This window comes from Indicator indicator, chromosome 34 (assembly GCF_027791375.1).
Source record: "Indicator indicator isolate 239-I01 chromosome 34, UM_Iind_1.1, whole genome shotgun sequence".
Taxonomy (NCBI): Eukaryota; Metazoa; Chordata; class Aves; order Piciformes; family Indicatoridae; genus Indicator; species Indicator indicator.
The window spans coordinates 4,518,055-4,540,245 of NC_072043.1; the positions used below are offsets into that span (position 1 = coordinate 4,518,055).

General features: G+C 47.3%; 1 protein-coding gene across 2 annotated transcripts in view; it reads right to left on the minus strand.

The window, feature by feature from the left end:
• Positions 1-22,191, minus strand: part of APLP2 (amyloid beta precursor like protein 2) — a 67,671-nt gene that overhangs the window by 25,251 nt on the left and 20,229 nt on the right. For both annotated transcript variants that reach the window (XM_054395610.1, XM_054395609.1), the window contains exons 2-3: positions 4,399-4,572; positions 2,783-2,912 (exon numbers count right to left, since the gene is read on the minus strand). In XM_054395610.1, coding sequence (XP_054251585.1) covers positions 2,783-2,912; positions 4,399-4,572 — 304 coding nt within the window. The remainder of the gene's footprint in view (positions 1-2,782; positions 2,913-4,398; positions 4,573-22,191) is intronic.

Here is a 22,191-nt window from a genome sequence, read left to right on the forward strand (position 1 = left end):
TGTGCCATGAATGTTATCTGTGTTTGCAGTAGCTGGGTATCTGAGCAAGTCTGGTTTGGTTTGGTTTTGCTTTCCTTCCAGCTGGTTTAATTCAGGATCAACTGCAGCACATTTCCTGACTCGGGGCAGTCTTAACCAAAACAAAAAGGGCTGGAAAAATAAAACCTGGACAGACCAAAAGCAACCTAGTCAGCAAATGCACTGCATTCCTACCCTTAGATAAGCACAACCTCACCAGTGGGATGAAGCTTTGGCACAATCTTAAAACCACACTTTTGCTTTTGAGGAAGATGGGAGGGAGAAGGAGAGAGAGAGAGACATAAAATCAGTCTGGTCTACAGACTCTCAGTCATCACAAATTCATAGAACAGTTTGGGTTCAAAGGGACCTTGAAGATCAAGCTTGAAGTTCCCAACACCTCCCACCAGCCCAGGCTGCTCAAGGCCTCATCCAACCTGGCCTTGAACACCTCCTGGGAGGGGGCATCCACAACCTCCCTGGGCAATCTGTTCCAGTGTCTTCTCACCCTCACTGGAAAGGGGTTGGAACTAGATGATCTTGAAGGTCCCTTCCAACCCAAACCATTCTATCAATCTATGAATAAATGCTTCTGATGAGAAAGCTAAAACTGACCAAGCTTTAAAACTGAGAATATGGGTTTGGGGACCAAAGGTAGGACACTCCAGCTGATCAAATACAATGAGTAACAAAATCCAGCCAGTAAACAGCTCCTTTGAAAAGCACTGACCCCTAGTACCCTCACATAAGGCACATGAAAAGTTTTCTGCACTAACCTAGGAACTAGAAACCCTTTACAGGCTCCAAATTAATGACCACCTTCCCCATTCATGGCCACCATCAGAAGAGTAAAATCCTCTGCCTTTGCAGCTAAGAGCAGTGCCACCTCACAGTCTAGCCAGAGCTGCCAGCAGCTCAGCAGGCTCAGCCCTGCTCCACCATCCAGTTGTTACTTTGATTTTACATCTGACTCAGGGTGTTAATGGGGTCCCTTCTCCTCCACTCCTCACCTTCAAAATACAAAAGAGCTTTCAGAGGTGGGGGGGAAGGCAGGAGGAAGTTAAACATGGTAGGAGATAGCAAGATGCTGCCTCAAGAGAGTCTGTGCATTAGCAAGGAAGACACAAGAACAAAAACCCAGTTTGAGCACCATCCAGAAGTCACAGACAGCTCAGAGAAACCTCATTCATTTACAACAAACAATTGGTGGCCTGCTAAAAGAAGAGGAATGTATTTTACAGACTGACTTGCAGCTCAGGTCTGAAAACCAAAGCTGCCTTTCAGGCAGGGCTGAACAAGCCAAGAACACTGTGAAAGATACTAATTAAATATTTCACCAGTTTAATGCTTATCAAACTTCAGGGCAGTGTCACTAAAATCAGCTTATTCTTCAGCTGGGGAGCTTGGGGGAGGATTATTGCTACAAGAGATGACGTCTCATACATCCAGAGATCTTGCTTTCATCCTCCTTTCCATTAGGAGTTCTCAGCATAATCACCTGGCTTTGGTTGCCTCTCAAACCTGAATTTCCACATCTAGAAAGAGATGTATCCTTTTCCCAGGATGTGTCCACACTAGATTTAATTTGTCAAGTGCTTTATGATTGTTCAGTGGAGGGTATTAAACACAGGAGGAGAATATCCACAGTATCCATGTAGTCCTACATATTTGCTGTGTTCTCCTCCTTCAAAGCACGTGCTGACCTGAGGCACAGATTCATAGAATGGTTTGGGTTGGAAAGGACTTTCAAGATATCCAGTTCCAACCCCCTGCCAGGGATACCTTCCACCAGCCCAGGTTGCTCAAAGTCTCATCCTTGAACACTTCCAGGGAGGGAGCATCCACAACCTCCCTGGGCAACCTGTTCCAGTATCTCCCCACCCTCATTGTCAAGAATTTCTTCCTAATCTCCAGTTTAAATCTCCCCTCCTCAAGTGTGAATCCACTGCCCCTCAACCTACCACAACAAGTCCTTGCAAAAGTCCTCTCCCAGCTTTTTTGTAGCCTCCTTCAGGTAGTGGATACAAATGACAAAAAATGCTTCCCCTTGGATGCTTCCTGCAATCAGAGCCTCCAAAACTGCACAAGCAAGTCTTTTCCAGTGAAAAGAGACTCAGCCAGCTGAGACTAAGCTTCCTACTAAGCACACACACAGTGCAGCACAGTGCCAGGCACAACTGACAGGTCAAAAGGCACAAGGTAAACAAGCTAAACACGCTGCCTGATTCAAGTGGGTGGATGGCTTCTGGAAAGCACCATGAAATCCATCATGGTTTATCTCATACTCTTTCCTCAGTTCAAAGTGAGGACATGGGATACAGCTGCAAGGAGCAGGGCCTCTTTGAAACAGCAAAGTTTAAATATAGGCAGGGAAAGAGAATAGAGATCTCTTGCCAAGACCGGAGCAGGAAGCCTGAGCACACTGAGCAGTTAAGTCTCCAAGGCAACAAAATATTAAAGCTCCACAAAAATAGGATCAGAGCATTAAACCCCAATTTCTTTGTGCTGCTCAGATACAATAGCCTTCAGGTTTTTATGGCAGTTGCAGAGAGAAGGGGGATTTCTTTTTCATGCCAGGCACCATTATTCCACCACAGCTGTTATCAAGCTGTCGATCTGCTCGAGAAAAGCAGAGTTCCATCTTGTGGAAGTAGAAATGTAGTGGAAATGGCAACCTGATAGGAGAGAAGCCTTGTAAACTGAGCTAAGAGGCAATTCTTTGCTCCTCCCACAAGAACATCCCAACACATCACATCAGACTCACCCAGGCACTTGTAGGGCACCACGATGTGAGTGTGGTCCTTGCACTGTTTCTTGCCTCTCTTGCACCAGCTGTCGATGCTGACAGGTTGATTGGCTTCCACAACATTTGTGATCTGAAGGTCTGGATACATCTGGTGAACAAGGCACAGAGAGAGGTTTCTCTTCAGAAAAGGACAAAGTGGCTCTTAAGCAGAAGCAGCAAGGCCAGCTCTCCACACAACAACCAAGTTCCAGTTTGCACATGGACACAGATTCATAGAATGGTTTGGGTTGGAAGGGACCTTCAAGATCATCCAGTTCCAGCCCCTCTGCCATGGGCAGGGACACTTCCCACCAGCACAGGTTGCTCAAGGCCTCATCGAACCTGGCTTTGAACACCTCCAGGGAGGGAGCATCCACAGCCTCCCTGGGCAATCTGCTCCAGTGTCTCCCTGCCTTCACTGGAAAAAAGTTCTTCCTCACCTCCAGTCTAAACCTCCCCTCCTCAAGCTTCAATCCATTCCCTCTCTTCCTATCACTACAAGGCCTTGTAAAAAGTCCCTTCCCACCTTTCTTGTAGCCCCTTTTGGGTCCTGGAAGGACCACCTTCTCTTCTGGATCAAGCTTACAACAGCTGAAGACAAAAAAGCCCCCAGCTGTTTGTCACCCAGGCCTTGAGAAACTGAATGTGTCATCACTTCTTTGCAGCAGGAGAAAGCCAGCTCAGCCTTCATCAGCACTGAGCTGAGGTGTTTGGCTTTGTATATAGGGGAAGAGAAGTATTTATATCTTCTGTTCTGTCCCATCTGATGCAGTCACCAACAAACGGGGTTCAGGAACATCTTCAGCCCCTCTGTGTCACTTGTCAATCTATTATGCACCTACCTCCCCAGGTTTCCTTAGGCCTGCTCCATTTCTGATGTATTAATGTGATCCTTACGTCCTGTTCCAGCCCTCAAGTCCAGACACGGACTTATATTTAGGCTTCCACTACATGAACCAAAAGTAGCCCCAGTTCCATCAGCCTTGCAAAATAGCTTTTCAAAATTTTCCAGCCCAGACATGGTGTGCTCTATCACTTTCCCATTTAAAAATACATTCCTTGTGGTAATTGATGTGCCTGCCTCCTCAGAGGGGCAATTAAAGACTGTGGCTGTTGGCCTTGATGAGTGTGTATCTGGAGCACGCTGCAAGGAGATGTTGTTTATAATGAAACAGAAGGAGCCTAAAAACACTGGGAAATGAAAATATTTTTCTAATGTTTTGGCTGAACAGCTCACAAAGAACAACACAGTCACATCCTAATCAGGATAGGTGCCAGGTTCCGTTTGGCACAACATGGAGCAGATGCTGATACCCAGCTCAGAGGAGAACATCTGGAGAAAGCCCTGCAAACACAGACAGCTCTCTGACTTACAGACCAAGGGCCTTCTGGGGCAGTGGAAAGTGAGCTAAAGCAGAGGTAGCTGCTCAATCCTCCCTGCTCTTCCTGGGCAGTAACTCAGCAAGACAGCTCAGAGAACGGAGCTACTCAGACACAAGCCACTCTCCTGCAGGGTTAATTTGTTGTTGACTGGCTAAATTGGAATCCAATTCCTTAGCAGTGGAGAAGATTGAGGATCACACAGCAAAACTCACCTCCTGGCAGTACTGCAGAATCTCCTCCTTTCTTCCAAAGCAGCTCTTGGTCCCAGAAGTGTCAGGTTCCCATTTCCCAGTCTGGATATTCACATGCATATTTAGCTTCCCACAGAACATGGCAATTTGAGGCTCTGCCACTGCAAACCCTGTCCCAGCATTGGCTGCCAGTGCCTGTGAAGACAAACAACAACAAAGCACTTGGATTGCAGGATTTGATGGAGAGCAGAACAGCTCCAGGGACCAGAAACCCCTGGCACCTTCTCACAGAGTTTCTGCTTAATCCAGGTATCAGTGGAGTCTTGCTAACTTATTTCCTGAGTTAATCCTAGTAATTCCTTGACACTGCTGAGCCCACTCCCAGTTTTCACCAGCAGAGTGCTTGCTTTTCCAGACTCCCTTTATAGAATCCTGGAAGCATTAAGGCAGGAGAAGACCTCCAAGAGTCCAACCATCAACCCACCACCACCATGCCCTCTAAACCATGTCCCAAAGTGCACACATTTCTTGAACACCTCCAGGGATGGTGACTCCACCACCTCCCTGGGCAGCCTGACCACTCTGTCAATGAAGAAATTGTTCCTAATATCCAACCTAAACCACCCCTGGCAATCAATATTTCAACAACAGCTTACCAAAACCAAACCCAAGAGTATTTCACACTTCAAGGTGGTGTCCACAAAGGGTGTCAGAAAAACTTTAAGCCAGTAATTGAAGATAAACAACTAATAACTTCTGGCAGAAACACCTCTGTGAGGTTCTCCACAAAGCAGGTGTTGACACAGCTCAAAGTAACTGCAAGAATCCTGCCCAGAGTTCAAAGCCATTTGGGTCTCTCCAAAACTTCAGCTATTTGGGATAGAAACACCTCAGCTTTTTGCCCAAGCAGACAAATAAAGATGACTTCTGCTGAATCAGAAAAACACAGGTGTGCAAACAGCTCCTCAGAGCCTGCTGTCTCTCATCCAGCGCTCTCCTAGGGGTGTTCATGCTGCCTGGTTTCTGATGCCTGTTCTCTGCACTTCCCACCCTGCCCCAGCAGACAAAGACCCAACAACCCCAACCCACATTCAGGTCAAACTGCAGACTGATCAATGGAAACAAGGTCAGGTTCCCTTTCTGAAACCTTGCTGGCTGACCAGCAGAAGAAGCAAAAAAAAAAAAACAGATTAAATTAAATTACAGGCTTGGGTTTTTCCTTGAAAAGCCTGAGTGGCTGGTGGGAGGTGAACATCCCCTCCCTACAGAACTACTGGCTGCTGTGAAAGGAAAAAAGGAAGAGGTATGAAGCAAAAAAAAAAAAAAAAAGAAAAAATAAATCTAGATCAACTCCTAAATGGAAAGGTCTTTAAGGTGTTTAGAGGAATGAAATCCATTTCAACAACTTCAGACAAGGCAGATGAGAAGCAGCAAGACACAGAGGCTTCAGGGCACTGCTGCCCCAAAGCTGCTTTTTCCCTGGCAGGCAGCACTACCCTAAGCCCCCAGTCCTGCCTTCAGATTTCACTTCTCCCTGCCATACTGTTCCAGAAGAAAAGAGGCAAACATGGAATGATCCTTCCCAACTCTGTAAACACAGACATAGAAACTTGGTTAAGAATGCCTTTTTATCTCTCTCCAAACAACCCCCACATTGGTACCAACAACCACTCTGCAGCGAGCGCAAGGCTCGACACGTTGGGAGGAAACAATCCACAGCACAGTTTTGGTTTATGACAACACTGCAGCTGCATCCAAGTGTCAAGCTGAAAAGAACAAAAAGAAATGTGTCATCAAATATGCACAAAGCATTAACCCTTGTAAGAAGGCAGCAGGACATCAAAAGAGAATAAAATCAGTGTGGAATGGCTAAAGTTGGAAGGGACCTCAGAGATCATCTACTGCAACCTCCCTGCCATGGCCAGGGATGCCTCTCAACTGGACTTGGTTGCTCAAGGCCTCATCCAACCTGGACTTCAACACCTCCAGGGAAGAAGCATCCACAACCTCTCCAGGCAACTGGTTCCAGAGTCTCACCACCCTCTTACTGAAGAGCTTCTTCCTAAGATCCACTCTACCCCTCAGCTTCAAACCATCCCCCCTTCTCCTGTCTCTAGACACCTTCATGAAAAGTCCTTCTGCAGCCTTCCTGCAGGATCCCTTCAGGTATTGGAAGGCAGCTCTAAGGTCCCCCTGGAGCCTTCTCTCCTCCAGGCTGAACACCCCCAGCCCCCCTCCCCCCAGCCTATCCTCACAGCAGAGGCTCCAGCCCCTGTGCATGTTGTGAACGGTTGGGAGACCATTAACGCTGCCAGGGCTTGCACTCTGCTCTCTTCAAAGCAAACCTCACAAGTATGCAGAAAAAAAAGGTAAGGAGAGGTGCAGGCTCCATCCCAGAGGAAACATCCGTAAGTAATCCCTTCAAACCAGCTCTGGCATGAGCAAAGCTGCTGTTCAAACACATACCAAGCTCCTGAAGTCATGCCCACCCTCTATTTACATGCCAATGCAAGCTCTTGTTTATTTTTGCTGTCTCTTTGGCCTGACAGCTCAGTGTGGTGCTGAAGGTATCACTCCTCCTCCTCCTCCCTGGATTGCTCACATAGTTTGCATATCAGGCAAGGGACTGTTCACTATACCTCCCCATGCAAAACCCCAAACCCCACCAATTACTTGCTTGATTTCAATCACTTTCAGTCAAATGGAAGAAATCTTTTGTGGAATTGCACTGTTGAGCAAGTTAAGGAACTTGGTTAGCCACAAGTTGAATCTTTAACCCTGTGACCTGCAAAATAACATTTTTGAGTAATGGGCTTCAATTCTTTACCATTCCTAACTCAACTCCAGTCATAGCTAGTCCTTCACCCCCTCTACTCTGCTCTATGAGGCCACAGCTGGAATTCTGAGTCTAGTTCTGGTCTCTCTGGCTCTAGAGAGACAGGGAATTACTAGAGAGAGCCCAGCTGAGGCTATAAAGATGCAGAGGGGTGTCTGGAGCATCTCTGTGAGAAGGAAAGGCAGAGAGACCTGGGGCCTTGAGAAGAGCAGCCTGATGGGGCCAGACACTTCTCAGTGGTGTCCACCACCAAGACAAGGGGCAACAGGCACAAACTGGAACCTGGAAGGTTCCACCTGAAAGTAAGGAAGAACTTCCTTTCTTTTGAGCGCTGGAGCAGACTGCCCACAGAGGCTGTGGAGTCTCCTTGCCTGGAGATTCCAAACCCACCTGGCCACTGTGATCCTGGGCAGCCTGCTGTGGGTGCCCCTGCTTTAGCAGGGGGGCTGGACTGGATGATCTCCAGAGGTCCCTTCATGCTGGGGTTCTGTGATTTAAGCATTGGTAGCTCATTCTGTTTGCAAGGACAGAGCACAGGGAAAGCACAGGGGAGGCCACCCCTTCAACATTGTTACTTCAGCAGTGAAGAAAGTTACCTACGAGGGTTTTCTGGGACAAAGTAATTTTCTGTTGCCTCCCACGATTGCATCTCAAAAATAAAAGCAGATCACTCAGGCTGATGGTGCCTGAGGTTAGTTTGCATTCAAGCATTACCATGCAAAAGGCAAGCTGGGGAACATGTAAACCAGCACGAAGCTTGGGATGAAGCCATGTCCTTAGTTAAGCTCTTCAGCGCTTCAGAGCCTTCACCCACTCTACATTGCAGAGGGATGAACAAACTGACAGCACGTTTTTCATTGGGAATTTCCCAGCCATAAATGGAAGCAGTCACCTCCTTCAGTGCTGGGGAGCAACTATTACATCTCTGAGATAAGCAGAGTGACAGCTCTGGAGGGGCAGCACACATAATGGAAGAGTTGATCCAGAAACTGAACAAGAAAGCTGGGGAGGAACTTTTACAAGGGCTTGTAGCGACAGGATGAGATGGAATGGATTGAAGGTTGAGGAAGGCAGATTTAGACTGGAGATTAGGAAGAAATTCTTTCCATTGAGGGTGGGGAGACACTGGAACAGGTTGTCCAGGGAGTTTGTGGATGCTCCCTCCGTGGAGGTGTTCAAGGCCAGGTTGGATGAAGCCTTGAGCAACCTGGGGCTGGTGGGAGGTGTCCCTGCCCATGGCTGGGGGTTGGGACTAGATCATCTTGAAGGTCCCTTCCAACCCAACCCATTCTATGAATCTATGATCCAGTTCTGTACATCCTTGGTGAGCAATATCTTAGTTGTATCCTGGTAGTAAAGACCCATAACATGAGGGCAAGATGAATGTTCTTTAGGGAAAGACTGTTACATAAACCATTATTTCCCTTCTGGCACTTGCATTTACAAGATGCTTCACAGTAAACTCTCTCTGCCTTTTGGTATAATTCTGTAATCCACTTTGCTTTCCAAGACCAAAGTAGTCTTTGATTCCATAAAGACATAAATCTCTGGCCAGTTAACGTCAGTTAAATTCCTCACCCTGTCACACAGTGCCTGATTTGCAGTCACCAAACACTGGAATCCAAACCTCTAAATCTTCTTCTTGCCTGATGGAAGTGTCTCTTGACCAAGAATCCAGTCTTTCATTCACTTGTGACAGGGGGGGTGATCAGTGAGCTCTACCCATCCAGAGCCCTGGTCTCAATGCTTTACAAAGAGTTGTGTCTCTTCTTGCTGCGAGTTGTCTGCCACCCCACAGGAGGGATGGAAGATTAGAGAGATTACAGACACCACAAATCATCATAGGATGGCTTACAGTAGAAGGAACCTCAGGGATCATCTATTCCAACCTCCTTGCCATGGCTAGGGATGCCTCTCAACTCAGCTGCTCAAAGCTTCATCCAGCCTGGCCTTGAACACCTCCAGGGAGGAGGCATCCACAGGCTCCCTGGGCAGCCTGTTCCAGAGCCTCACCACCACTACTGAAGAACTTCTTCCTAAAAGCCAGTCTAAACTTACTCTCCCTGAGCTTCAAACCATTCCCCCTTGTCCTATGTCCCTGCAAGCTCTTGAAAAAGTCCCTCTCCAGCCCTCCTGTAGGATCCCTTCAGGTACTGGAATGTTGCTCTAAGGTCCCCTTGGAGTCTTCTCCAGGCTGAACAACCCCAGCTCCCTGAGCCTGTTCTCATAGCAGAGGTGCTCCAGCCCTTGGATCATCACAATAATGTTCTTTAGAGAGGATTTTTTGGTGATTTTAAACACTTTCTGCTGCTGTCTGTTCTTCTACTTCAGTGCTGGCAACAACAACATATAGGAATTCCTATCAACTTGTATAAACCATGGAATACTTGACATCTACCTGCATGGAATACACTACAGTTCTGGTTCAAAAAGGCATAAAAATGAACCCCACACATTTCCTTGCCTTGGATTTGCAGGATCTGCTCAATCTCATCACCCCAGAGCATATGGAGCACGCTGTCTATTCAGCTCCCTACCAAATGCTACTGAGGAACACCTTCAGCATGTTACTGGGGACTTCAGGACTGAAGGGTGGCTGCAGTTCCTCTGTTGCAACGAGAAGCAGTTCATTATATTTAACAGAAATGAGCTCCTGAAAGCTTTCTTTAGCACAAAGGTAGCCATAAAACACCCAATTTAACCACCTTCCAAATTTTCCATGAGGTCAAACATCACAGGAAGCTGATCAGATTAGCCAGAATGGGAGTCTTTATCCCAGCAAAACCATGATGGATGAGAGCTTAGCAGGGAATCTTAGACTCTCTTTTGCTTTATGCCAAAGAGAACATTGCTTTTTAAGGAAAATCCAGGAATAGACATAAAAAAAAAAAAAACCACAGTTTTGGTGCAAACACATCAGCTACTTACTGGGCATGTTCACTGCTTGTTGCACAAGCACCATGGAAGATGCTGGCCCCAGAAGGGCTGCAAGGCTTGAGAAATAGAGGAAAATTCATCCTGCCTGTGCTTCCCATCAGACTTCCTCTGCTGCAATACCCAAGCAGCCCTGGCTGGATAAAAAAAAAAAAAGCCTCCAAGATTGAGTTGTTTTAAAACCAAAGCTCCAGCCTCCAGAATTTATAAGCTGCTGAAAAGAAAACAAAAAGCTCTGATGGTGAATTGCATGGAGTTGGTGGCCAGAGAACACAGATTAATAGCTGCTGAGGGCATTCACTGCCTCAAGAAAACACACAGAGCATTTTGCAAAATTATCTGCAGGTCAGATCAGATGTCCTGCCCAGAAAGTATTCCACAACTATTTGCTGCTACACTGACACAAAAATGCCAGGCAGGCCTTGGAATGATTACTTGTGCTGTTTGTTTTTAATTAAGTGAAGCCCCTCAGAAGGAAGAGTGTTTATTAAATCAGGAGACACATAAAGCACAACTTGGGGAGACTGCAGAACATGCTGTTCAGCACAGTCCCTAGCCAGATAAATGAAGCTTCCCACCTTTGCTTAAAGAAAAAGCAAGCAGCAAGCTTCTCTGGAATGAAAAATAAAACTCCAACCATTTCTTATCTGGAGCACAACACTGCAACTCCTCCCATGTCAGTGTGATAGCCACAGCTCTGAAGGATATCAGTTGAACTCTTTTAAGATCACTGAGGAATTCTAACAGTTCCTTTGATATAAAAATGAGCCTCGTTACCTTATCAGCCTTCCTGTGAGCATAACCCTCCACGGCTGCTGCTTTGAAATGCGTCACTGTTGGAACTTCTCACCCTTTCCTCGGCTGAAAAATTGGCAGTCGGTGCATTTGTGCAGGGGCTTGACTGCTTCAAAGCCCAGCTGCAGCCTGCTGTCTACAGAGCAGGGGGTGTTTCTCCTTCCATACAGAGAGGCTAGCCCTCGGCAAAATGCAAACCAAGCAGAGGTGTTGCAGTCACAAACTCTACCTCTGCCATCTGATGCTGAAGCTTTTGGAAGGAGAACAGCTGGGTTGACACTGCAGAGACAAACCTTCGTGGGTCTTGATGTGCCACTCAGCCCTTGAACCTGATGTTCACTGCCCTCAGTCTCTGTGGTGACTGATTTATGGCAGGTTAGTACCCAGGCAACCAACATTTCCATTCAAAAGTGAGCAAAGCTGGCAGAGAGCCTTGACACCCAAGACCTTCTGAAGAGAATACTTAAAACTCCACTGGTTTTAGACTTGCAACTTGTAAACCTGAGCAGAGCTGGCAAACTGTGTTCCATGCTTTGTTTTCCTTTGCCTCTCTTCCTGCTTTTTATTCAGCAGATAGGTGGCTTGAACCCAGGAAGGCTAATGAATGCCTGACACAGCAGGCAGTAAATCTACAGACTAGCAGCTCATCCTAGCTTTATTGCTTTATTTTTTTTCCCCTCTTTTTTTTAAATTGCTGATAATTACAATAATGCACATGGGCAGGGGTCCAAGACAGGAAGAATTATTGTCTGCAGGCAGATCTGGTGTGAGCTGATAATACCAGCCTGGGTTTGCTTTTGAATTTAAATGGCAGAAATCTCAGTAAAGCAGTCTTTGGCTTACTTTAACTTGCTGGAAGGGGTGGAGTTCTCATCTGCTTGTCCTTTATTGACTTCTGGGGGAGAGAATCCTGCACCAGCAAAAAAAAAAAAAAAAAAAAAAAAAAAAAAAAAAACACCAAAAAAAAAAAACCACCACCACAAAACACCCCACAACCCAACTGGAAACCAAAATGCAGGAGCTGCAATGCCAGCTCAGGTGCAGTTTATATTTACATGTTTATGGTTAAAATGCAGCCTCCAACCATGGGAATTTCAGTGACAATAGTCTAAGTACCTCTGCCCGTGCTGACAGTGACTATAAAATCATGGAATGGTCTGGGTTGAAAGGGACCTCCAAAGGTCATCATTACAAAGCCCAAAACACTGCTGAAACCTGGAGCTTATGTTTATTCCTTACTGCTTTTGCACCTTCCTCTTCCTTTCCATAGGGAAAAAAGGGAAATTTCCAACTACCTGTGACTCACAGGCTGCCTTTTTGCCCTTGGAATTTGTGTTAATGAGGCAGCAGATTATTTCTCCCCAGCCCCCCCTCCAGTTTATCATGCTCCATAAACCAAGCCTACATGAGTCACTGGGCAGATAATCTGCCTGTCAGACATCTGCACTCAGGAACTGCCACTTGCAGATAGGGAAAGCAGCACTGCAGGCAGTCCTGGTACAGGGCTGGTCTTAGAGAGCAGCCATGGAGTGCAGCAAGGCCACAATTCAGCACAGCCTTGGCTTCCTGCAGTTGTTTGTGTAACATGGGTTGCCTTTGGCATCCTCTTTTCTACCCCCAAGAGACAAAGCTCAGAACGACTTGGTTGGAACATTCCCTGAACAAATGTTGCTATACTCAGGAGTGTCCTTTAAAAACCAGATGGACTCAGCTTGTGTGTAATGGCTGGGACTGGAACACTTTACCACAAAAAACACCCTGAAAATAAGGAGGAAAGGGGCAGGCAGCACTCAGGAAAGGGGCAGGCAGCACTCAGGAAAGGGGCAGGCAGCACTCGGGAAAGGGGCAGGCAGCACTCGGGAAAGGGGCAGGCAGCACTCGGGAAAGGGGCAGGCAGCACTCGGGAAAGGGGCAGGCAGCACTCGGGAAAGGGGCAGGCAGCACTCAGGAAAGGGGCAGGCAGCACTCTTAAGCCCTTCCTAAGCCATCCTCAGTGCACAGGTAGGTCCAGATAAGCTTTACCAATCCGGCTGCCTTCCACAAGGACACGAGGAACAATTCTCATGCAGCACACATGGCTCTTGCCTTCCCCTTTTCAGCAAAAGCCAGCTATTTAAAGCACCTTTTTTAATGGAGCAGTTGTAAGTCACATTCCAGCACAGAGAGCCAGACCTATTTATTACTGGGCTAAACAAAGGCACAAAGTCAAGTGACTTGCCTCAGGTCACCGTCAGTGGGCTCAGCCTGTTTAATCCTCAACCCCTCCTCACTCCAATCTGTGTCATCGTTCTGCCTTGCACAGCAACACTAATTACTGCTTTCCCACAGGAATTATTTGGGCATCTGAACCACACAGCCTCGAGATGCCCTGTTTGCCAGCCAGCAAGTGAAAACTTCAGTGTAAGCTCATGTTCTCATGTACACTGATGATCTACTGAAGGAAAAGAAGCCACAGGGGTAATTTTGCCTTCCTGGACAACTGAAGGGGAGATCTAAAGCAGAAGGTAGGAAAGTAGCCATGATTTAATAGTGTTTCACTCTGCGTAGGAAAATCATCTGACCCTCCTTCCAGATCTAACCTTCATAACTGAGCTGCCTGCTAAATCCTAACCGTAGATGGCTTAGGTTGGAAGGGACCTCAGAGATCATCTACTCCAACCTTCCTGCCATGGCCAGGGATGCCTCTCCACTAGTCTTGGTTGCCAAGGACCTCCTCCAGGGAGGATGCATCTACAACCTCCCTGAGCAACCTGTTTCAGAGTCTCACCACCCTCATACTGAAGAACTGCTTCCTCAGATCCAGTCTAGCCCTGCTGCCCTCAGCTTCAAACCATTCCCCTTCTCCTGTCTCTAGACACCCTTATGGAAAGTCCCTCTCCAGCATTCCTGTAGGATCCTTTTGTCCAGTGGCAGGCAGCTCTAAGGTCTCCCCAGATTTCTTCTCCAGGCTGAACACCCCCAGCTCCCTCAGCCTATCCTCACAGCAGAACTGCTCCAAGCCCTTGGATCATCTTTGTGCCCTCCTCTGGACTCACTCCAACAGCTCTGTGTCCTTCTGCTGGGGGCACCAGAACTGAAGGTGGGCTCTCAGCAGAGCAAAGGGGAAGCATCACCTCTCCTGACCTGCTGGCCACACTCCTGGTTACTATCAGCTACCACTGCTCACAGCAGAAAGGCTTCACTGCCAAGAGCACACATATGGAGGACTACCAGAATATGCTATTCTGTGGGTAACTTCACAGTTGGCTCAATAACAATTCCATTTTTAAGGCACTATAGCTACCTAAGAGCCAGTGAGTATCATCGTGGCTATGGTGTAGCAGTGGCCCTGACAGCGTTTGATAGTGGTCGGACTTGATCTGAAAGGTCTTTTCCAACCATCAGGACACAGAGACCCCACACCACACAGGAAAGCACATTTACAGAAGTCTTTCATCACTTCAAAGCAAGTTTGTTTGGAAGCAAAAATAACTTCTGGCCTAAAACGTTCCAACTCACAGACAGACAACTCACCCACTTGCTTTCCAAATGGACAAAAGTGGCAGAAAGCAGAGCTAAAGAAGCTTTTATTAACATCAGGCAGGAAAAAAAAAAAAAAAAAAAAAAAAAAAATCAAACCTTAAGCATAAATTCAAACTGATTTACCATTCCAGAGGGTTACAAACCAAAAAAAAAAGCTCTCCCCAACCAGCATGAATATTCGTCTTAGAGCTCTTGTGAAACTCAGTGGGAGCTTCACACAAAAGCCTGCAATGCAGAACCCACTGTAGGAACTGTGGTTACTAACCACACATCTAACCACTCCAGTGACCCCAGTTTAAAACCCAGATACTGTTTTTATCTAGCACACAACCAGCCAAAAGCAAGCAAGAAATCAAAGGGCATGTTTTGACAGAGCAGCAATAATCTGAAGTGGCAAGGAAAAATACCTGGAGAAAAATGCAAGATAAAGGAAAGGTAACTCATGGGAATGCAGCTTGCAATGCAGTTTGGTTTGGGTTTCAACCATTTGAGAGAACAAGATTCTCTCCCTTTCAAGACTCATAAATACAGAGAATGGTTTGTGTTAGACAGGACCTTAAAGATCATCCAGTTCCAACATCCCTACCATGGGCAGGGACACCTCTCAACTAGCCCATGTTGCTCAAGGTCTCACCCAACCTGACCTTGAACACCTCCAGGGAGGGGGTATCCACTACCTCCCTGGGCAACCTGTTCCAGTGTCTCCCCACCCTCACTGGAAAGAATTTCTTCCTGATCTCCAGTCTAAATTTGCCCTCTTCCAGCTTCAACCCATATTCCCTCTTCATCCTGTCACTCCCAGCCCTTGTCTAATGTCCCTCCCCAGCTCTCCTTTAGCCCCCTTCAGGCTCTGGAAGGCTGCTCTAAGGTCTCCCTGGATCCTTCTGATTTCCAGGTCGAGATGATGTTCAGTATCACAGATAAGCTATTTCTCTGCACTAACAAAACTGCTCAAAAACAGTTTCAAAACACTCATTTGGCAGCTTAAAGTCCTGCAGTTGGGCTACACATGAACTTCCCTATAGCAGACAGGAAGAATTCAGAAGGCATTGCTCTAACTGACACAAGGGTCATGCAGCAAATCCTCACCAAACACATTCATTGGCCATTTTGCCCTTCAAACCATCCAGAGCAAGCTTCAGATCTGGAAGAGGAAGCCACAAGATTAAGTTCTTGGCTTTCTAAACCAGGCTAACGACCAGCTCAGAAAATAAGAAACCCACAGCTAAAATACAAGGCTGCTTTCATCTTCAATGCTGCTCCCAGAGCCTGGCCACCACTGTGTGATGATCCAGACCAAAATTAATATCACCAGAAAAAGGATGGAACAGCCTTGCTGTTTTCAGGGGCCAAACTGAGGCCATGTCTACATTTAAAATGTTTGAAGTTCTATTCAAAGCACAGATTCCTGCTAGAAGTCCCAGGTCTCTGAAAATGGTCAGGAGTTAGCAGATATTACCAAGAAAGTGGAACTTCACTCTAGCTCTTATTAAACAACATTCAACAAGTCCAAGTGCCAGGTGCTGCACTTTGGCCACAACAACCCCATGCAGAGCTACAGGCTGGGGTCAGAGTGGCTGGAGAGCAGCCAGGTGGAAAGGGACCTGGGGGGACTGGTTGACAGCAGCTGAACAGGAGCCAGCAGTGTGCCCAGGTGGCCAAGAGAGCCAATGGCATCCTGGCCTGCATCAGGCATAGTGTGGCCAGCAGGAGCAGGGAGGTCATTGTACCCCTGTACACAGCACTGGTTAGGCCACACCTTGAGTACTGTGTCCAGTTCTGGGCCCCTCAGTTTAGGAAAGATGTTGAATTGCTGGAGCATGTCCAGAGAAGGGCAACGAGGCTGGGGAGAGGCCTTGAGCACAAGCCCTATGAGGAGAGGCTGAGGGAGCTGGGACTGTTTAGCCTGGGGAAGAGGAGGCTCAGGGGAGACCTCATTGCTGTCTACAGCTACCTGAAGGGAGGTTGTAGCCAGGAGGGGGTTGGTCTCTTCTCCCAGGTAACCAGCACCAGAACAAGAGGACACAGTCTCAAGCTGCACCAGGGGAGGTTTAGACTGGAGGTGAGGAGAAAGCTCTTCACAGAGAGAGTGGTTGGCCATTGGAATGTGCTGCCCAGGGAGGTGGTGGAGTCACCATCCCTGGAGGTGTTCAAGAGGGGATTGGACGTGGCACTTGGTGCCATGGTTTAGATAGGCATGAGGTGTAGGGTGACAGGTTGGACTCGATGATCCTTGAGGCCTCTTCCAGCCTTCTTGATTCTATGATTCTATGATAGTCAGGAGAGCGCAAATTAGGATTTTAAACCACAAACATCTCCACACACACCCTCCCACACACCTCCTCCTGTTATTTATTCTGAGAGCTGCTGCTGGCTTGTCATGGAGCATCTTCAGCTGCATCAAAAGAAGATCTGGAGAGACCTCACCTGGAGCACTGCATCCAGCTCTGGAGCTCTTGACACAGGAAGGACATGGACCTGAAGGAGTGGGTCCAGAGGAGGGCCAAGAAAAGGATCGAGGGACTGGAGTACCTCTGCTATGAGGACAGGCTGAGGGAGCTGGGGGTGTTCAGCCTGAAGGGGAGGCTCCAGGGAGACCTAAGAGCAGCCTTCCAGTACCTGAAGGGGCTACAAGGGAGCTGTAGAGGGACTGTTTGCAAAAGCCTGCAGGGATAGGATGAGGGGCAATGGTTTGAAATTAGGGAAGAGATTTAGATTGGATGTTAGGAACAAGTTCTGCACCATGAGGGTGCTGGAACACTGCAACAGGTTGCCCAGGGAGGTGGTTGAGGCCCCATCCCTGGAGATATTTACAGTCAGACTCAACATGGCTCTGGGCAACCTGATCTAGTGGAGGATGTCCCTGCTGACTGCAGGGGGATTGGACTGGATGACCTCTGGAGGTTTCTTCCAACCCAAACCATTCTATGATGTTTCAGCACCTGCTCACAAAACAAAAATCTTAGAAAGAACCTTCACTATCTAGAGACAAAGAAATCAGTGCTTTAGAATACATCTTGCTGTTTCAAGATTCCCCACCTCACTGCAGTACATGGTTATTTTGTTTTTCTTATTATAGAAAAATTCAACATAAACATCACCCCAAGAAGGATTAGTTTGCAGTTAGCTGCTCCTTAAGAGAGGTTCCTACCACTTCTGGCTAAGAAAAAGGACACAGGAAAATTAACTTACCAAAACCATCTCAAATTCTCACCAAAAAAAAAAAAAAGTCTTTCAGCCTCCTGACTGCAGCTATTTTCAATCCCACTAAACAGCAATAAAACTGATGCAAGGCTGCCAGTTTCTTTCCACCAGTGCTGGCAACCTGGAGGTGAGCAAGCAAGAGCAGGATAAAGAACAACAAGCACAACCTGCCTGAATTAGCAGAGAGGCTGAAGTGTGGGAAGATGGCTCAGAGCAACACTTCTTCCTGCCAAGAATCAGATGGCAAAAGCCATGCTTGTTTATTTTGAAGCCTGTCACCCAACAGCCAAACATCTGACAGAAGAATCCCAGTACTGATAACAGAATTTAGACTTACATCTCACCAGTTACTCCCTTCCTCCAAAGCAGAGGATAAAAGGTGGACATGAGAGGGAACTTCTTGACTTTAAGGTGGCAGAGCTCTGGAGCAGGCTGCCCAGAGAGGTTGTGGAGTCTCCATCTCTGGAGACTTTCAAGGCCTGTCTGGATGTGTTCCTGTTGACCTGCTTTAGGTGATCCTGTTCTGGCAGGGGGGTTGGACCCAAACTTCAGAAGTCCCTTCCAACCCCTACAGTTCTGAGATTCTATCCATCCCTCCCCTGGAGCTCAAACATTAGCTTTAGCCATCTGACACAGAAGAGGTCAAATGACCAAATGCCTTCTGAAGTAACTCTGAAGTTTGTCACCACCAGGGTCAGAGGAAGTGAAGAAAGGACCTCGGTAATGGCTTAATGGCTTTCCATTTTTTTACTGTATAAAAGCTAATCCTCAGCTAATTTAGCACTTTATTTCTGAAGCATTAATTTATCAGCTGGGGGTTTCATAGTCACAGCAACCTAGCACAGCTCGGCCAGCATTCCGGAACTCTAATGGATGTATTAAGCAGGTCCTTTAAGGGAAGCAACAGACTCTGCTGAGAAGAACTGACTGATGCTGTTAGACAATGATGTGGTGATCCATAGGCTAAAGCTGGCTAGGTTGAGATCCCCTTTACTGAGTTTGCTGCTCCAGAAAGTAAAACTGGCCCAAGAGAAGCTAGCCTAGAACCTCAAACTGCAACCAGCAGGATGAGGGAGGTGATTCTTCCCCTCTATTTTGCTCTTGTGAGAGTCCACCTGGAGAACTGCATCCAGTTCTGCTGCCCTCATGCCTTTTTCCTTCAGGTTTCCTTCAGCATTTTCTGCCAGGGCTTTCTTCTCTCCTATCCACTTAGCTGAACTACAAATGAACATTAGATTGGTGGAAGAATCACAGAATGGTTCGGGTGGGAAGGGATCTTTAATGGCCATCTAGTCCAACAAGCCTGCAGTCAGCAGGGACAGCTGCAACTCTAACAGGTTCCTCAGAGCCCCAAACACCCTGACCTGGAATGGACCCAGGAATGGAGGATCTACCACCTCTCTGTGCAACCTAGGCCAGGGTCTCACCACTCTCAGTGTAAAAAACTTCAGAGAATCACACAATCATTAAAACTGGAAGTCCCTTAAGATTATCAACCCACCACCACCATGCCCACTAAGCCATGTCCCCAAGTGCCATGTCCACACATTTCTTGAACACCTCCAGGGATGGGGACTCCACCATCTCCCTGGGCAGCCTGTTCCAACACCTGACCACTCTTGCAGCAAAGAAACTGTTCCTAATCTCTGACCTAAACCTCCCCTGGTGCAATTTGAGGCCCTTTCCTCCCAGCCTATCTTCATTCTCTCCAGTCTAAATCTCCCTCTTTCAGTTCAAACCCATCACCCCTTGTCCTGTCACAACAGGCCCTGCCCAAAGCCTGTCCCCAGGCTTTCTAAATGCCCCCTTTAAGCCCTGAAAGCCCAGCAGGTGGTCTCCCTGGAGCCTCCTCTTCTTAGACTGAAGAAGCCCAAACCCCAGCGCTCTCAAGCAGCTCTGTGCTGCAGCTGCACACCCTGATGGTCAGCCCTTTGATGAGTTTTAAGCAATGTGACACTTCCCTAAGAGCTTGGAAGCACAAAGCCATCAGGAGCTGAAAGCTTTATTACCAACGTGGAAGCACAAACTGCCTGTTCTGCAGCAGCCAGGGAAATTGCTCCTGGAAAAAGAGCAGGCAGAGCAGTTTCAGACAATCTAGTTATGCTTTAGAGAGGCCATATACATCAACAGCTCCCAGCACCTCAACAGGAATTCTTCTTCAAATAGTACCTTTCAGCAACCTCATTTCTTTAAAACCACTTCCTCCAGGCTGTCCATCTTCACACAGCTGAACTACTTTTTTCCACCACCCTCCCACCTTCTCCAGCTGCAAGTACAGTAGAGGACCTCCAAAGCTCATCCAGTGCAACCCCCCTGCAGTCAGCAGGGACATCCTCCACTAGATCAGGCTGCCCAGAGCCCTGCCGAGCCTCACCTTGAACACCTCTAGGGATGGGACCTCAACTACCTTCCTGGGCAACCTGTTCCAGTGTTCCAGTACCCTCATGGTTCAAAACTTGTTCCTAACAACCATCTAAACCTGCTCTTCTCTAGTTTGAAGCCATCTCCCCATGTCCTATCACTGCAGGCCTTTGTAAACAGTCCCTCTGCAGCCTTCTTGTAGCCCCCTTCAGGTACTGGAAGGTTGCTATTAGGTCTCCCCAGAGCCTTCTCTTCTCCAGGCTGAACACCCCCAGCTCCCTCAAGCCTGTCTTCATAGCAGAGCTGCTCCAGCCCCCTGATCATTTTTGTGGCCCTCCTCTGGACTTGCTCCATCAGCTCCATGTCCTTCTGGTACTGAGAGCTCCAGAGCTGGACACAATACTCCAGGTGAGGTCTCAGAGCAGAGCAAAGCAGCAGAATCACCTCCCTCAATCTGTCGGCCACACAGCTTTTGATGCACCCCAGGCCTTGTAGGGCTGCAGGCTCACACTGTCTGCTCCTGTGTGACTGCAAATAATTCTGTATTTTCCTGTTTGGAAAAGGCCATCAGACAGGAGAAGGAAGGGGGGGCTGGTTACTTTTTCTCTAAGAAGCATTTCTTGCCTGTTCAAATGCTCTTGTCCAACGTGACAAACACTTGGGTGAGTAATAAACAAGTGGTGAGCCATCACAAACAAGTTTTACTTTCCTTGACCCTCCCAGCAGGCAGGGACAGCAGTGGAAATGCTGACTTCAGACACAACATCTAAATCCCATCACTGGGCTGGGGACTGGAAGGGCATTGATTTGTGTATTGATGCAATAGGCCACTCATCATTTTCCTAGCCATAGGCTGAGTAGTTTGTTTCAACAGAGCTTTCTCAAAGTCAAAGGATGAAAATGTTGCACAAAGTTCAGCATGAAAATGTTGCATAAAGTTCAAACCCCGGGGAAGAAGTGGGTTTGTTTTTCACTAGAAAACTCCAGACATAGCTTACCAAGGCTAATCTCACCCTCAAATCCTTGTTTTAGACATCTGAAACAAATTAAGTCATTGAGAGTCCCAAAGAAGCTCCTTAAGACACTGTATCTTAATTATCTTTGAGGCTGCCTCTCCCTGCAAAGTCCCCAGTTAGCTTAAAGAGCAGTGGTACCAGCACCAGATGAATTTGTGTTAAGGAGGCTAGGAACATTTAAAGGACTCTGAGAATTTTGGTATAGGATCATAGAATGGTCTGGCTTGGAAGGGACCTCCAAAGGTCATCTAGTCCAACCCCCTGTGCAGTAAACAGGAGCATCCTCAACTGGATCAGGTTGCCCAGAGGTATCTGATTGTAATACCAGTCTGAGAAGGAAAACAGGTCAGGTAACTGGCACAAAATAAATTCATGAGTGCCTAGACTGTGTGGCAGTTCTAAAGCCTGGACAGCAAAGACTAACCATCCAGCTGCACGATTCCATTAGGAGTTGTCTGTATTTCCACACTTGAGCAATAAAAGAGATGTCAATATTAGCCCAGAGAGGTGGCAATAATAAGAACAATCCTTTTGCTTTGGGGCCAATATTTGTTCCCCAAGCTAATTCTCTCATTCTAGCAAATACTGCTAAGGCTTGGGGCAGAGTGGCTGGAAAGCTGCCTGGTGGAAAAGGACCTGGAGGTGCTGACTGACTTGAAGGTGAAGCTCAGGCAACATGATTTTAAGTTTCACTCAGTAGCCAAGGTGTTGCACAGAGGACCAACTACCCCTTCACAGACAGGATAGAGAATGAAAGCAGGCAAATGGGTCTGCCCAACCATAAACTGAGTATTTCCACAGGCAAACTCAGCCCCAGTTTCATCTTTCTGCAAGAGGAGCCTCTGAAGTTTGGCTCCAAGTGGAAGACATTCACATCTTGATGCATTCCAACAGGCTGCACCACTCCAGCACGTTCAGTCTGGCTCTATCTCGATTTGATACTTCACATGACATGTGGTAGATTTTGCAGCTTAATGACTATTTTAGTCCTCTTCCTTGCTGAAAAAAAAAAAAAACAAAACACCATCCTGGATGTGATGGAGACCCATATTGTTGGGATGCTGCTCAAGGATGTGTTTGATGAGATACTGCAAAGCACAGAAGTCATTCCAAGGCAAATATTGCAAAACAAAAAGCTCTGTGTTT